General features: G+C 33.8%; 1 protein-coding gene across 4 annotated transcripts; it reads left to right on the top strand.

The window, feature by feature from the left end:
* Nucleotides 1-713: 713 nt before the first annotated feature.
* MS3_00010312 (uncharacterized protein) lies at nucleotides 714-16797 on the top strand (the record flags this gene model as incomplete). 4 transcript variants are annotated; one of them, XM_012939175.3, is made up of 12 exons in its annotated part: nucleotides 830-876; nucleotides 914-1004; nucleotides 1039-1176; nucleotides 1210-1344; nucleotides 5061-5204; nucleotides 5905-5976; nucleotides 6179-6277; nucleotides 6950-7010; nucleotides 7517-7596; nucleotides 10390-10713; nucleotides 14070-14341; nucleotides 16111-16797. In XM_012939175.3, the coding sequence occupies 12 exons, from the start codon at nucleotides 830-832 to the stop codon at nucleotides 16232-16234; spliced, it is 1587 nt and encodes a 528-aa protein (XP_012794629.3). In that variant the 3' UTR covers nucleotides 16235-16797. The 4 variants fall into 4 exon arrangements, with proteins under 4 accessions (XP_051070545.1, XP_051070546.1, XP_012794629.3 ...); XM_051218672.1 differs by having other exon boundaries at nucleotides 714-876; nucleotides 914-1176; XM_051218674.1 differs by lacking the exon at nucleotides 5905-5976 and having other exon boundaries at nucleotides 714-876; nucleotides 914-1176.
* Between the last annotated feature and the right edge of the window lie 955 nt (nucleotides 16798-17752).

The raw sequence follows: 17752 nt of genomic DNA, 5'->3' as shown, positions 1-17752 counted from the left end.
TGATCACATTGACATTCGGTATCTATTGCTTATTTATATCATGTATGAATGGACATAGTTACATGCTTAATCCATGCACACGTAACCTTAGGTTCTAAAATAAATCTAATATACGTCATTTACTTGTGATTTGGTTGCCATTGTATGCTATTCGAAAATTGCAATGATGTTGTAAACTCCTGTTACGCTGCTCTTTACAGAATGGGACCATTGGCCTGGTTAGTTGTTCAGTGACGCTAACGGATTTATATTTCGATTCATGCCGTCAGGGCCAACCAAAAAGTGAATTTCACTTCTGACGGTTGTTTCAAAGAGTGCTTTTAAGTAAAATTTATTCCTACCTCCGGATTCCCGGAAAATTCCGTGAAGTTTTTGGCGAACTTTGGGATTTAACCCGAATGATTTGATGATGTCCCAAAATGACTTAGGATTTTGAGGAAGAACCTCTGACCAGAAAATTCCTGGGTTTTTGTCGTATAAACCAAGAAGTCGCTGTTTCAGATTCTCCGAAATTTCCACAAAACTAATAAAAGTTTGCCCCGAAATTGAGAAATTTGGATTGCCGTTATTTTATTAGTCAATATGCGATTTTGTTGTGAAAGCCATTTTTAGATCCTCTATGCTCATACATAACCTTTTTGATTCATACCATTGATATCTATTTCAATATATTACTATTAGCTTTACGTTTTCCTAGATCTTTTCCTGGATCCGTTGCACCTTTTTCAATAGCTGCGGTACTTTGTCGGCTAGGTCACGTAACCTCTTCATAATTGCGATGTCGACGTTACATGATTTTGTTCGGAACTTCAAAAAAGTTCCGCAAACAATGAGAGAAATGTTTGCTGCGAATCCTAAAAGATTTTCAGAATTCAGGTTACTTCTATATGTATTCTCATTGTTTCAATTCCAGTCAGGTTTTGAGTCTTCCTGGCGGTACTATTCTCTTGGACTACTCAAAAAACCTAATTGACACTCAGAGTTTTGACCAGCTTATCAAATTGGTTTATCCATATATTTTTCTTAATACCATTTTAGGCTAGAGATAGTAATGTTGAAAAAATGCGTGATGACATGATGGAAGGAAGAAAAATTAATTTCACGGAAGATAGAGCCGTCCTGCATATAGCTCTGCGAAACCGATCAAATGTCCCGATTATGGTCGATGGGAAAAATGTAACTGCCTCTTTTATTTAACCATTTAACTAGGTTATGTCGGGAGTTAACGCAGTTCTTGAACACATGTCTAAGTTTTGCGATTCTGTTAGATCTGGTGAATGGAAAGGCTACACAGGGAAGCAAATAACAGATGTTGTTAATATTGGCATTGGTGGTTCAGACCTTGTGAGTGTCACCTTTTTTACATCTCATTTTTAACTGTAAATTTACTAATCAAGTAAACGTTGAATGGTTAGTACGTGTTGCGAAAAATTGTTTTTAAAAACCACTGAATAACTTCATGCCACTCCACTCACCTTTAACATCCGGAGTTATTATTGTTCACTGTTTTAAGTTTCATAGAATCATCCAAGCGTCCTTATATGAGGCATCGAAACAAATGCTCTATTTCAGCACCTTTCCTCGGGGCTTTGAATGAAATTTTTTAGTGACTGTAATAAAGTAGCTTTGTTTTCTCTTACTGTTAAGGGTTAGCCCACGTAGCTAGAATTCACTCATATGACCTCGATAGCTTGTTTTTTCTACCTGTTGATGAAGTGGTGAAAGATACTACTGTTATACTAGTTATACAAATAGTGGAATGATTTGGGCTAAAAAATTTGGTGCTCACGATTACGTACACCCTAACTCATCGAAATAGCTAGCATTTCTTGAGACTCGCCCATTTTTATTACCACTTCATTCCCGGTGGCGTCATTGTTCTACACTTTTCAGCTAAAATCATCCATTGGCTTAAAATCACTTAGAATCTTCTAAAGAATCAGGCACCATTGAATAGAACTAACCAGCACTTTTCAGAACACATAAAGGATACCTCTGATATAGTTATAAAAGCTCCACTACCACATCAAACAAATAGAAAATGTCAACCGTTTGGCTTCCTCAAGGTTAAACCCCATACAGATGTAACACTACACCTTTAAAGGGAATTGTCAATTTTTTCTAGCAGTCAAATACTTAGTTAGAATTAATCACCATACCAATTCTTCACTCAGTTCTTTTCGTAACCTCAGCACTAACTTCGAAAATATCATCGTGTATACACCATCATCTCTATCAAATGAGTTTAATTTCTTTTCTCTCATAGACCAATGTACATACTGGATGTTGAGCAGCCGAGTTGGTTTATATAACTAATTTAAGGTTACCTGAAAAGTTCTCTACCTTACATAAGTGTTCCACTTGGTATAGTTAGTTATGTGTAATGCCCTATATAACTTATGAGTGAACTGAAGAAATCACGTGTTGTATGACAATGATGAACACGCGTTCAACAACTGGCTGATCACGTACGTCTTTTCGTGAAAATGGACAACATCCCGTTCCCTTCACAAATAGTGTACAATGAGCTACAAAGTTGTAAGGAAAAGCAATTAACTCACTACCGTTAACAAGCAAGGTAAGACTAACACTATTGAAATTGATAAAGTAACACCTACTTTCTTTGTTGATCTGCATATTGACGGTAGGAACTATATATTCAAATTTCATTCCTAAACCTACATGACAAATGAAATCGCTTCCAGTGCTTGCAACAAAACCTGACAAAATACCGAAATCTAAAGACGCGTCGGTTAGCCAGAATGATATTGAGTCAATTGTGTTTCTTTCATACATGAAAATCCTTTGACCAACATGTACATTTCACAACACATGACATTGTTATAAATCTTGTCACATGAAATGACCTACATGCCATATATATATATATATATATATATATATATATATATCGTTTTAAATGTGATTTTTCAAAATACTACTTATTACTGACAATTTTTATTTATTTATTTATTTGAATACAAATATTGGTACAAGAGGGCACCAAATATATATGCGCCACACATTACTAACAATAATATACTACTATACGTATGTGTTATATAATATTACATCAAATCATTATCTAATTAACTTATTTCCACCATTCACAAATAGTTTATTCAAAAATGGAAAATATTTGAGCGAACAATTGTTTTCGATAACGTCATCATCAGGCTCTACAGTCATAAGTCCATAATTATTGTGATATTTTACAAAGGTCAAAATAAGTCATGCATTAATGAATTCGGCAATGTTATATGTCAAAAAGGGCGAACCTTTGCATCTATTATAGTATAAATACTCCAAAATTGTGTTATTTGTAAATTAGTAGGTCATTTAATAAGGGTCAGAATGATTTGCAGTAAAGTGTCAAGTCACGATCAATATAATATAACGAAATAAAAAATCGTGTGAGTAAAATGCATAGTATAAGAATTTAGTCTTGTTACTCGAGGTAGTAATAATAATATGAACATTGTGTGAATATAATTTGTAATAAGAGAGGTGTTATCAAGGCAGTTGCAATGGAAAGGAATTCATGTGAATTGGGACAAATGATTGTGAAGTTTATGAAAGATGTAAACACAAAAGGAAGTGGAAAGAGGAATAAGAGGTTTATAATATCCAATATAGGTATCCGGTGATCCAGTCGCGGAGCAAAGTAAACATAGATGCTTGGTATACTCCTGTACACATAAGTTCAGTTTTTTGGAGTTGATCCACATGGATTCAGCGATGTAGAGTAGCCGTTATCTAGCTCTTTTAGGTAGATTATTTGGAACTTCGTATAAAAAAAGAGAAAGCTCCATCTATTTTGATATGATGCTTACCGTCCACCAAGTGAGAAAGAATGGCGCTGTTAATCGATATAGATTACATGTAACTTCGCAGCGTGAAACGTCCTATCAGCAGATCTTTTGAGTTGACGTGTTAAAATATCACCCGCTATGTCCCATTTAAAGCTCACTTTCAGATAATGGAGGTTTTTACTGGCCGTGTCAGTTTGCTCTTTTTTCATTACCTCTAATGGAAAATTCCTAACGTAATTACCTGGATAGTTGTTGTTCCGTAGTGTGTTCTTTAGATTATCTACTTCGTTATCTACACTATCTTCAGAGAATAGTAGTTTAATTCTGTGGTTGAGACATTTAACCAAATTTATTTTGTATTAACGAGCTGTAAAGCTATGAAAATGGATATACTGACCTGTTCATGTATTATTTCCAAATACATTACTTCCCATGGAACCGTCTATCCTTCTAAAAAGTAGGACGTCGAGGAAAGCTATACCATTGTCGTTCTCCTCTTCCTGGTGAATTTATTAACTGAAAGGACGTTATTGAAACAGTTCTTATTTGTTGCTACTTTCGTAGCTACCTCTCTTATTACAAATTATATTCACACAATGTTCATATTATTATTACTACCTCGAGTAACAAGACTAAATTCTTATACTATGCATTTTACTCACACGATTTTTTATTTCGTTATATTATATTGATCGTGACTTGACACTTTACTGCAAATCATTCTGACCCTTATTAAATGACCTACTAATTTACAAATAACACAATTTTGGAGTATTTATACTATAATAGATGCAAAGGTTCGCCCTTTTTGACATATAACATTGCCGAATTCATTAATGCATGACTTATTTTGACCTTTGTAAAATATCACAATAATTATGGACTTATGACTGTAGAGCCTGATGATGACGTTATCGAAAACAATTGTTCGCTTAAATATTCTTTGTTTTTAAATATTTTGCAAACGTGGTTCCCGCTCTGTATTTGGAATTGTCATCGGTGTTCTGTTGTGAAAGTGTAACTAAGAAGGTCAAGCGACACGTAACCACAGCCAGAAATTATTCCTCTTTATCCAGGTATCAGGAGTGTGTAGTATCATCCACTCAATCACATTTGGAGGATCTCGTAGCCTTCTCTATAAATATGAAATAGTTAGGTATTTTGCTTTCTTCGGTTTTGGTATGTTAAATATGATTTATAAAATTCTAGCAGTACGATATTTTAGTTTTGTTTAATTTGATTTTTCAGGGTCCAGTCATGGTTACAGAATGCTTGAAACCTTATGCATCACATATTCGGGTACATTTTGTTTCAAATATAGATGGAACACACATTGCGGAAACATTAAAGAAAGTAAATTCAGAGACAGTTCTATTTATCATCGCCTCCAAGGTAGGTATCCTCTGAGTGTCTGACACTTCATACTCGTTACATAATTTTGAAATATTATTATTAAACCTTTACTTGTTTTCCAATAACCTAGCCAAAAGGGGAAAGTGCGTTGTTGAGGTTTCAAATATCCATCGACTAAGGCGTTTAGAACGTGTGTGACGTATGCCGAATCAATACCTTTGATGCTCGATATGGGCCAGTGTGGGAGTAGATTGAAAAAACAGCTAAGGGCGGTCAAACCGAAATGTGTCAGTTCATGTAGTCATTAACGGTTAGTTTACCATGTTAGCAGATGCAGACTACCTTGTTGAAGTCTGTGTAATAGCTGCATTCATTGTCTGGAGACGAGTAGCATGGTTCACCTTAAATCACAGTGACACGGACCCATGTAACGTAGGTCCTATTTTTCCATTTCTTTCCCTTGACCCGGATTCCCAGTCCTCAATTTTTTTCAACATTATTGTTGCTACATCATTTCATTTCCTTTGTTAGTGTGGTATTTCAAGTTGGGCAACATATTTTTACCGGGGTTTACGTTAATGGCAATCGACCAATTCTATTTCTCCATAAAATCATTGATGGCTGGAACTCAGGTTTTGTTTCTTGTTTGTGTTCCGATCTGGATGTTATCTTAGATCGTCACACTTATTTTAATTTTATGGCTTGTGTAAGTGTTCTAACCAAACACTTTTCTTTTTAGACCTTCACTACCATTGAAACGATGACCAATGCTAACTCTGCCAAAGAATGGTTCTTAGAACATGCGAAAAATGTAGGTAACGACCGGTAATGTATTAGGATTCTCCGTTAAATTTCGTTTTCAATGAATCAGTTTTCGCTGTTAGGTGATTTTTTATCTGATGTTGGTTGAGTATAATACTTCATAGATTTGATGCAACATAATACTTAAAAGTGACATCATATAGTATTTATAACAGTAATGTAAGTTGTTTATCTCTTACCTGCTTTTACAGGTTTCTCACGTGGCCAAGCACTTTGTCGCCTTATCAACTAATGCAACAGAAGTCTGCAAATTTGGCATAGCACCGGAAAACATGTTTGAGTTTTGGGATGTAAGTCTACCTCAAAGTACTATGAATATTATCCTGAGAGTTTCTTAAGTAACTTGCATATTTCAGTATTTCAGTAATTTCAATAGTATCTTTAAGCCGTCGATATATATTTATAGTAACCAGGCCTGTGTACTAAATAAGGCTTTGGTTCCTTGTCAAACGCACGATTTTGTTTCTTTATTGTTTCCCAAAGTTTCACAGTACAATCATTATTTCCAATCTTTCTCATCGGAGCCAATTCAAGTGACATGCATCCATAAACTCGGAATGACTAACAGTATTTAAACAAAAAACGGTTTATATCCTTCTTTTGAATTCCATTCAATGATAAAAATTTCTTCAAAGCCTATCAGTCAGTGGAATCAAATGTTGCCTTTAGTTTGGAGATAGCGACCACAGTCGGGGCTTGGTATATATATCTGTGTCTGAGGGTAACTATTTGGTCACTAACTTCTCAATCAGGTCTGAAACCGGCTTAGATTTCTCAGATTAGTTGTTTCGTAGTGCCATTTAGTTGTCCTATAATTATGAATACGAGTAAATTAGATACTCTCAGTTACCTTCAAAATAATTTATATGAACATCCGTCAATTTGAAAAATTCCTTCGTCGCAACGTTTATCCTTCTATATTCTATGAATCAACTGAAATTTCTGTCTTTTAATTGTTGTAGTGGGTTGGAGGTCGTTACTCATTATGGTCTGCCATAGGTTTATCTATAGCTCTTTACGTAGGTAAGTTGTTATGTAGTTATAATTTATAATCCACTTGGTTATTAAACTAATATTGTGTATCTCTTCATACGAAGTTGTGATTTAATGGTCTAAACACTTTCGGTGTAGAATTAAATGTTCATCACATAGAATACAATAATTTACTCTCAAACAATACATTTCATTTACAATTTGCCATGAATTTGTATTCATAAAATTCGATGTTAAACCAAAATAGTCCTTACATAGAATTAATTTGGACTGTTGTAGATTTTAAAAGTTGTTGATAAGCGACCATACTTATCAACGTTTTCTCCATGATCAACCAAGTTATAGAAGTCTTGGTGACCGTTTACTTTTGTCCGAGACATTTATTAATCTCTCACTAAACTGAATATTCACCAGATAAATCGCCTTGACCCATTGCTTTTTATTTTTGTCTCGTTTATTGATTAAGCACTAACAATCAACATGTATGCTTGTAACTTGCGCATATGTAGTAGTATAGACTTTCTTTATCTACTAAGGTATGGAGAATTTCATTAAATTGTTGGAAGGAGCTCATGAAATGGATAAACATTTCAAAGAAACGCCATTACATAAAAACGTAAGTTGTTATGTTATAAATTTCTTTATTAATGCTGCTCTAAATTGTTATTCTTCCGAGTAAATTATGTGTGAACTAATATTCCTAAATAATAAGGATAAATATGAGAGCAAAATTTTTATTTGTATTAAAGTCAGTTTAAAACTACATAAATTATAAGTAACGCTTTTCTTATACAATAGTGTAATAATTATAAAGTCATTATATTCTATAGTCATCTAGAATATACTGAAAATAACCCCCAACTAATGGCTTTTAAAGAAGCGAGACGTTTTTCTTGAAATTCACTTGACAAAAAACGGCTGTATCGTTCCTGCAACTATTATATTAGCGAAGGATTAAGAAGTAGTCAAAACAGCAGTGCACAAAACCAACCAAATAAACAGTATTTCAAAATTCAAATATGAAGATGACCATCTTTAAAATTAAATTCCACATCACTCCTCTTTTACGCAAAATTCTCTCCAATTGTTTGATTGTTTCATTTTTATCAGCCGAAATTGGTATCAAAGCGTTATAAAAACATACATGTTTTAGTATGTCACATAGTTCTTAATAGATTATCTTTGATAGATAATCTTACTTACGTCTGTTACCACTCGTGAAGGAGCATTGGTTGCCCACCAGCATTCTCCATCGAACTCTGTCCTGGAAAATCCTTTCGAGATTCTATTCACTATTTTGATGTTTGCTTCCAATCCCCGATGCAATGTGTTCCTTGTTCACGGTGTTAATATTGTTGGAACTCTGATTCAGGACGTTGGTTTAAATAATCTACCAGCTGATGATCACAACTTTTGTTAGTGAAGAAATAATACTTTATTGAAAGTGATGAGTTGTTACATTCTATTAAAACTCTCCTTTCACACTAGAGAATCCAGTGCATTAAGAAAGAACTGAGTTTCAGATCATATTTGAATAGTTAACTTCTCCAAAATTTATTTTTCTAATAACCCTATTACGATGAAACAAGGAACTCAAATCATGAATTTCGTGTTTAGGTATAAAAACATGTATGTCAGAATTAAAATGAGCTAATGTATTTTAATCTTTATTTATTCAAACACATAAACATTGGTACAAGGAGGCACCAAATATATATGCGCCAGACTTCATCATTCGATTTGTGTGAGGTCTGGAATAATGTCTGGGCACCCAAACCGAAGCAGGGGGTTTTCTTAGGTGGCCACACCCCAATAATGTGTTGTATGAGCATTCATTCAAACCCACTTGTCATTCTCTTACATTACTAACTTTCAATCTTTTAACCTATTTCAAAATTCATTAACTCCAACCTCAATATCAATGTGAATAACAGTGTTTTTTGATATTGATACACTGGGTTAATATAGTTTAGAATATATAAAATTTAGTCTAAGTTGAATTTAACAAAATAATTTTTAGTTAACCATTGTCCCATTTACAAACTGCTAACTTTATCATATTATACGAATCGTTAACATATATTTCATATATTTAATTTTAGTCAGTAAGCTTGTCAAATCAGTATATTGTATATAATATTTATTGTTATTTTATGTAATTATTCGTCAACGTTCATTAATGTGTGATTATACAAATGTATAGATTAACTATTTTATTATCAAAAATCCGATAGTAATTCACCAAACTTATATTCAAATAGATACAAATAAATAACAGATTACCTTTATTTTCGTTTCGAGTATCTGTCCATCATTAGTAAATGTATCAATAGTTTGTAAACTATAATGCCAGATATTTTGTTGATGAGGTCATGATCTAAGTCAATATAAGACGTTTAATGTATGATGACCAGAGATAATATAACTTGAATTAACGAAGCTCGGTGACCAACGTAAGTTATGACACCAAAATGAGTGTTTATAATAACATTGCTTGTTATTTAGTATAGCAGATATCACCTGCTAAAGTGAAGATATTATAGATACTACTGGTAAGTGAATACATGAGTAGACAGAGTATAATCGGAATGACCATCAAGTGTTCCTTCGTATTAAGTGATATAAGTGTAGAATTTCCAATGTAGAAGACATTGTGATGAGGCGTGCGACACTAATGATGAAATTCAATCACATCATTGTACATGATACAATTCAACTGGAATTGATTGAGGAGTTATAACATAACTATTCAATACGGAATATTAATCCTTCACAGTGGTTGTACATAAGATAGTTTGCCTCTACTTGAGGGAAAACCACCAAATTAATGGCTTTTTGAGTAAGATTTCGATAGTATTCTTTCCTCTATAGTGTTAGCTATATACTAATTATGACAAGAATGTAAATCTTTCAGTAGCACCAATATTTTCTAAATAGATTTTGTCAAAAAATAAATGATTAAACTTTAATCAACAGCTATTCGACATAGCGATGGCTACCTGTCAACAATTTGACAGACGAACTACTGGCTTCATTTATATTTGTGCGTTTTTAAATTTTCTTTATCCTTCCCTAGCTTGGTCTTTGAAAATGTATATTTTTTGTCGGATAAGAATATGTTGCATAATTTGAAGGTTAAAATGATTCATAAGTTGCTATTATACTCTCCGTCGTTTGTAAATTTTTAAAGTTAACGGGCCATTTAGATATATCACCAGCTTTCAGTTTTTGTGCTACCCCATGTCTTCGTTCATTTTTACATGATTATGGCTTTCTAATTAAAAGTAAACATGTTAACCGTGACATTTTGTTCTCTGAAGTCCTATGTTCACTTACGATGTGTAGTATCATTTTTATGTCTAACTATATAAGTAGTTTTACAAAATAATAAATATATTTTACTTTATAGCTTCCTGTCATCCTAGCTGTGTTAGGTGTAATGTATATCAATATTTATGGGGCAGAAACTCAAGCAATTCTACCATATGATCAATATATGTCACGCTTTGCTGCATATTTCCAACAAGGTGATATGGAATCGAATGGAAAGTTTGTTAGACGTGATGGCAAAGAAGTTGATTATTCCACTGGTCCCATAGTTTGGGGTGAACCAGGAACAAATGGTCAACATGCATTTTATCAACTTATTCATCAAGGCACACGGTTAATCCCATGTGATTTCTTGATACCAGTACATACACACAATCCAGTTCAAGGTGGCTTACATCATGAGGTTAGTGCGGTATTTATGTATGGTGCTAATATTTACAGTTATATGAGTTCCTCCGAAATAATTTTTTCTGGGATTAGTTCCAGCTAATTTGTTTGAAACCAAAAAGTAGTTTAGACACTTCATTTCTGCAACTATAAAATGTGAGTTAGTAATAAATACATGTCAGTAAATTTCTCGAGGTTCACGAAAATAACAAAACACGTATATTTACCACGAATCGGTTGCTTTTTCATTTGCGTATTCCTCCAGTCGACTTGTTATACATCCTCATCAACCCTATTTTAGTAGTCCACATTCTGTACAATGATCAAACGGACTACAAGGAAGTTCAGGTCTTATAGTTAAATCTATGGTAGTTTTAAATATTTGTTATCTTCCTCTTGTTATAACTAGTCTTGTTCTTCAAGGTAAATGGCTGTCAAATGTACATTATACAAATTGAGTGTCTTAGCATATAACAGTCTGTCACAGAATAAACCTAGTATTGGTAATTCCATAGCTACACTGGGAAAAATATCTGGTTGTATTTATTTATTTGAACACATAAATATTGGTACAAGGGGGCACCAGATACAAATGTGCAGCACAACAATAATGAGAATGGGAAGAGATAAATGATGTAAGGTGCGTGTAAAAAGAAAAAAAGGAACAATAATGACCACAAATTGGCGTATGGTAGTGAGATAGTAATAATAATGGGGGAAACAGAAAGGTACACCCAGAAAGAATTCTTACAGTTAAAGAAGTTACGGTCACTGTTTATGAAGAAACTAAAAGAAGGTTACAGCAGGGTCGCCACTGGCTTCTATTCTGAGCCATATCTGATAACGTCTCTAGCCACTGTGTTGCACCATCTCTCGGACCCCACCCAGGGAGGAAGGACCAACAGAAGCCAGCCCTTTTCAGCTAACATACTACGACACCATGTCATACACTAACCACCTCTCCGCTTTTTCCAACCAGTCCCAGCGTCGGCAAATAACCAAAAAGTCACCACCATCTTTAGAAAGGGCCGGAGGTAAGTCATCTAGACCCGGTGATTTGTAGCGTTTAGAGTGGGAGTTCCTTGCGAACTTCCGCCTCATTTGGTGGATCAGTCATGTGGTTGTAAATTTTAGTACATTCATAATTACTTTATCACAAGATTCGCCTTTCTTATGGAGACAAATCTTCACTGACGAAACACTTGTATCTTTTAAACCTACTGTAAATGATAATACATTCCTTTAACGAAATCTGTTCACAACACAATTGCTCTCTGTTTTAAGAATTGCATTAGGCATTCAGTTCATCAATAACTGAACTCCTTGTTCAAATCACACTGTATTGTTTCCAGTTTAAAAAATCTAAGTGACATCTCCATTTCACACATTACATTTAACCGTTAAAACTAGTGTGATAAAAATAAATAAAATATTGATTACTCCAAAACTTTCTCTTTGGAATAGGTTTTATCAACTAGTCATAAGTTTTGTGACTTTAAGTCCGGCTAGTTATCATGTGATTTATTCGCCAGTCAAAATACGACTTATTCACTCTTGCATTGTACTAAACCAATGACGTTCGATCGGTCTGATCAGCTTAGCGTCCTTACTGATCCTTTGCTTGCCTAGCCCGTCCAGTTGAATCCAGAACACCAATAATAGCTTCCGCTATGTGAACCCTTTATTTCAAACATACTTGGTTTATACACCAGTCAAACAGACCGCTTCACACCATAAAATAGGAAATAACATCTATACAAAATAAGGCCAAAAGTGGCTATGAGCGTGGGAGACAGTAATCAATAAACTGAACATAAGTACAGTAAATCGTACAATAATAATTTATAGGGGAAAATGAAGCTTATAAGAGGGATGTAGATATACACAGTCTAGTTACTGAATAGTTATACAATAACAATATATATAAAATATTAGTCCATTAATAGTTCTCAGAATTTACTCGTAATTTAATCTTCACTAGGATATAACAATAAGCAATGTAGAATCCGGAGCAAATATACTTTAGCCTAAGTTATTATACCACATCAGGACGACATAAAAAATATTAACATAATGAACAGCAAATGAGTCCAAATGATCTAGTTGCATTGATAATGTGCAAGACTAATAACTGAAAAAGACTTTGTGTATATGAATACTGAATATCATGGTCTAAACAAATATAAGGAATGATTAGATCTGTATCATGTCACCCAACGCCTCCAACCACTGATCACTGTTATCGCAAGAACTTCAATCGACTAGTCTGCATCAACCAACTTGACTCAAGCCAACAGTCGATGACTTCATGGGCTGATGTCAATTATTGGGTTTCCCATGCTTTTGGTACATTGAAGCAGTTGTTTTGTCTTTCGGTACGAAAAGTCCTTTAATTCAACTAAGTTCAAAATGTATTCACTTTGTAAATGCCATTCAAAATTAATAAAAACTTTCGATTCATATCAAACAGAAAAATGTTCACAACATCAGTGCCTTTTTATAAATTGCCAATATGCAATGAGCAGATAGAGTTGGTTTCAAGTTATTTGTACAATACATTTCCGATCGCAGATTTTGCTTATGTAATCAGTCTAAGGTTAATAACAAGAAACAATTAGTCCTAAAGGACGATTGGAAACATCGATACTTTTTCTATACTACATGATCTTTTTCGAACATTATTATAATATCATTACATTATAACATTATTATTATTACACTAAGCTCTCTAAATGTTTTGTTTTCGTGTTCTGTCGTAAGACTAACGGGTAGGGAGCAGTCATGGCCCTCGAAAATTTGTACTCAGTTTTATAGAATTTCGCATGTTTTCACCAGCTATTTTTTTATTTGTTTATTTGTGTTCTCATGTCAGATAAAGAATATGAAGATTTCATGATTAAATCATCCAGCACATAGAACACAACATGCCTTAAAAATTCCTCTGGACTACTTGTGGGGCTACTGCAAGAAAAAGGAAGTTGTCTCCATTCATTGTCTAGAACAGTTGTCGTTAGAATTATGAATCTTATCTGTCAAACTAATGTTGATCTCATCGAATTACCAGTAGTTCTTTAAGGTATTGCGCTTTAACAAAAATAATTAAGGACATTCATGTAAGCCATACATATATACAACAAACATATATTTAGACTTTATAATAAACATGCTAACCTCAAAAGATCTATGCATAATAATTGTCTATCCTCAAACTCTGTTTTGTTTGATTCCTCCTTGTAGTTATTGAAACGTTTGATTTCATGTAATGTTTTAACTCTCTTTGTGATTGACGATAATTGTATTATGTCAATTAATACACCTACCAACATTCCTAAGTATTTTCTAAAGAATTCTTTATTCTATCTACTTATTTAGATTCTCCTATCTAATTTTTTGGCTCAAACTGAAGCTTTAATGACTGGTAAAACAAAAGAAGAAGTTCATAAGGAATTGTTTGCTGCTGGAGTTACTGGAGACTTATTAAATTCACTTGCATTGCATAAAAGTTTCAAGGGTAATCGTCCATCTAATTCCATTGTGTTCACCAAATTGACACCATATATTTTGGGCGCTTTGATTGCTATGTATGAACATAAGATATTTGTTCAAGGAATTATATGGAATATTAATTCTTTTGATCAATGGGGGTAAGTTATGACTTTATCTATGTATATTGTGTTGATTTATGTGATATGTTTATTTTTAATTACACTTAACTGGATAATAGTGTGGAACAATGTCTTATTTATGATGTCTGACACTCAAATACTAGGTCGCAAGATTGAGTCCCACCCAGCCTACTTCGGCTTGGGCAGTTGAATGTTATCATTAGCTCTCACATAAAAAGTGTTGCTGAAAGTTGAGTACACGAATCTGTACTTGAGAAATGAGTAGCATCATCAATAACTATTTGATATTCGTAAGTCGACCCACTGCAAATCAATAAAATGTCGTTTCTTGTTTTCAGACATTGTGAATAACCATAAATAAAGTTGTATCGACTACCGTAAATCGATGTATGTAAATGCTAATAATTATTCATAGCATAATTAGGCGAGTTATTCGATATAAAGACAAACAAATGAAAATAAATAGTGTGATGAATCGTGATTTCATCAACAAATTCAAGAGAAGAATGCTAATCGATGGCTGCTGACGCCATTAAACTATTGACATAAGCCGCCAATTCAACTGCCTACTGGAGTCGGGCATTTTTCATTGAATAACGCGTTTATCTGCAAATAACTGAACTCAAGAATAAACAGGATTAGACGTCATTTAGTATATAAACGATTACAACATATGAGATCCATAGGTCATTAACTTTTCCATAAAATTAACGTGTAACTATCTGGCTTAATTCTTACTTCGTCATATGACAGTAGCAAATAGAGATTGTCCATCGAGAAAAACTATCCCAGTACACAGTGCGAAAGTCGTATTTGAAATAATCGCAGCGATTAAAATTTAAATAATTCCGACACTTCGTCCAACAATTTTGTTTTGACTTCTTCAGCATAATAATCGAGATTGTTGGAGAATATAGAGTTTAATGAGCAAATCTACACTAAAACCTTATCCGATCATATTCAGACACCACATTTTTTTAGTAGAGGAACGTGAGTCCATGAGATGGGAGTAATTCGGAAATGGATGAATACGTACGTATGCACACATTTATGTTAAAATTCAGTGAATAATTCTATTCTCTATCTAATACCAAAGTTTTGTTTATCAAAAATAATAGTAGAGATTGAATAGTATGTTAAAGCGTCAAACTCTATGTAAAATGAGAAAGGAGAAAAGCATAACTGTGATGTTTAGGCGGTCGTTTTATCTTAGTACGAGACTCCTCAGTGGTGCGCATCCACGTTCCTGTACACGAGATTCGAACTTAGGACCTTCGGTCTCGCAATATCATGTATTGGATAAAGTCGGGCATTAACACCGTTGGGTACCGGCTCAGTGGTCTAGAGGTTAAGCGTTCACGCGCGAGACCGAAGGTCCTGTGTTCGAGCTCCGGGTTGTGGATGCTCACTACCAAGGAGTCCCATTCTTGGACGAAACGGTCGTCCAGTGCTTCCAGGTTTTCAATGGTGGTCTAACATTGATCAGTTCATGATCTTAATTAGAACCCTGTAATCTCCACAACCCAATACTGGTAATTGATCAAATGATTAAACACTGGGATTTTTTTATTCACAACCATCAACAACTGTTAATACTTGCACTAGTGAACATTGTACACATTGTTATTACTTCAAATATGCCTAGACGCTTCTAGATAATTACAATGATTATTTTACTTTAAGTTTATTTATTATACTTCTATAATCATATGTGTATGTAGACTTCTAATAAATTTCAAATATTACAATTAAAAACAATTTCCTTTCTCTTTTATGTATCATAAAAGTGTGGAGCTGGGAAAAGTGTTAGCCAAGAAAATTCAACCAGAATTAACTACCAATGAGCTGGTTACTAGTCATGACTCTTCAACAAATGGATTAATTGCATTTATTAAAAATCATCGAAAGTAAAATCATGGTTGCCACACGGAAAAAATAATGAAAACAACCGGAAAATCTTAATGAATTCAATCGTAATTATAATGACAATTTTAATGAATAAATTTAATATTTATATTTGATTTAATCAATTTCTTGATAGTTAGTAGTAAGACAATATTAAAGTAGAAAATTTTGATACTATCAATAACAATTACCGTTATTACTATTATTACTGAACTATTGTTTAAACTGTCGGCCAATAACCTTCATCGGCTCTGTGTAGTTTTCTTTTTTTCATTAGTTAATAGTTATATATTTGTGATATAAAATGATCGCATGATTACTGAAATATTGATACTACTATTCTGATCTGAATAATTTTTAATTTCTAGTTACTTTGTCTTATCTGTCACCTTAGTGAGTAGTATGGTCTCCTGTACTGCTCTTTTTGGGTTTTGTTTACTAGTTATACTATATACGTTTGATTGATTACATGAGAGTGCATGAATAAATTTTACTCTCATTTAATTTGTATACCTCTCCCTTACTTGATATCAATTTTGGTGATGAAATATAAAAACTTTTATGAACTATTGTGTTGATTTTCAAATACAGATCATTCAGCAGATGAAAGCTATCTTCACAGTTGAATTTACGAGTCGATCTAAGCTATACCACTACTAGTCCCGGGTTTGAGTTCCGCGTGTGGGATTGTGGATGCACACTACTGAGGAGTCATATACTGGGACGAAACGGCTGTCCAGTTCTTCCAGGTTCCCAGTGATGATCTAGCTTAAATCGATTCGTGAATTCAACTGAAAATACTGCAATCTCTACAAATCCCCATACTGAAAGTTATCTACTTAAGTATATCCAAAAGCTTCATGTGCATAGAAATTCACATACAAACTTTGCTTTATTAAACTGAAGAAATTTGTAATCCCTACTTTCACTTAATGAACTAGAGAATCTTACTCAGATTTAATTTTTTGACTCGTTAAGTTAATGCCATGGACAATTTGTATCCCTTACGTTGTACAAATAAAAATATTGAACATGTAACAGCTATTTAAACATTGTTTGTGTACCTTATAGATATATATTTGCGTATATTACTCTGAGGTTTGAAGTTAATGTAACTGATGAGGTTCTTAATTGTTGTTTCAAGCGTTATACACGTTCTCACCACGAGTATCCTAAATTAAAAGACTTTTGGCACACTTGTGAGCAAAGGATAAGCTACCGGTGTACTTAGTTAATTTTATGGTCTTTGACAGGTGTAATAAAATTTATAGACGTCTTAAAAAGTAGCCCGATGAATCATAATATCTATTGTCAGTATAGAGTTGTGGAGACTGCTGAGTTGGCCGAGCACTATCGTCGATTGGATGAAGTTAGACATTAACACCATTGGTTTAGAGGCCAAGTGTTCGCGCGTGACCGAAGATCCGGGGTACGAGTCCTGTGCACGGGATCGTGGATACACACCGATGAAGAGTCCTATACTAGGACAAAACAGCCTTCCAGTGCTATTAGGTTTCTAGTGGT

The sequence above is a fragment of the Schistosoma haematobium genome, chromosome ZW, assembly GCF_000699445.3.
Source record: "Schistosoma haematobium chromosome ZW, whole genome shotgun sequence".
Taxonomy (NCBI): domain Eukaryota; kingdom Metazoa; phylum Platyhelminthes; class Trematoda; order Strigeidida; family Schistosomatidae; genus Schistosoma; species Schistosoma haematobium.
This window is presented reverse-complemented; position numbering and strand designations above follow the sequence as displayed.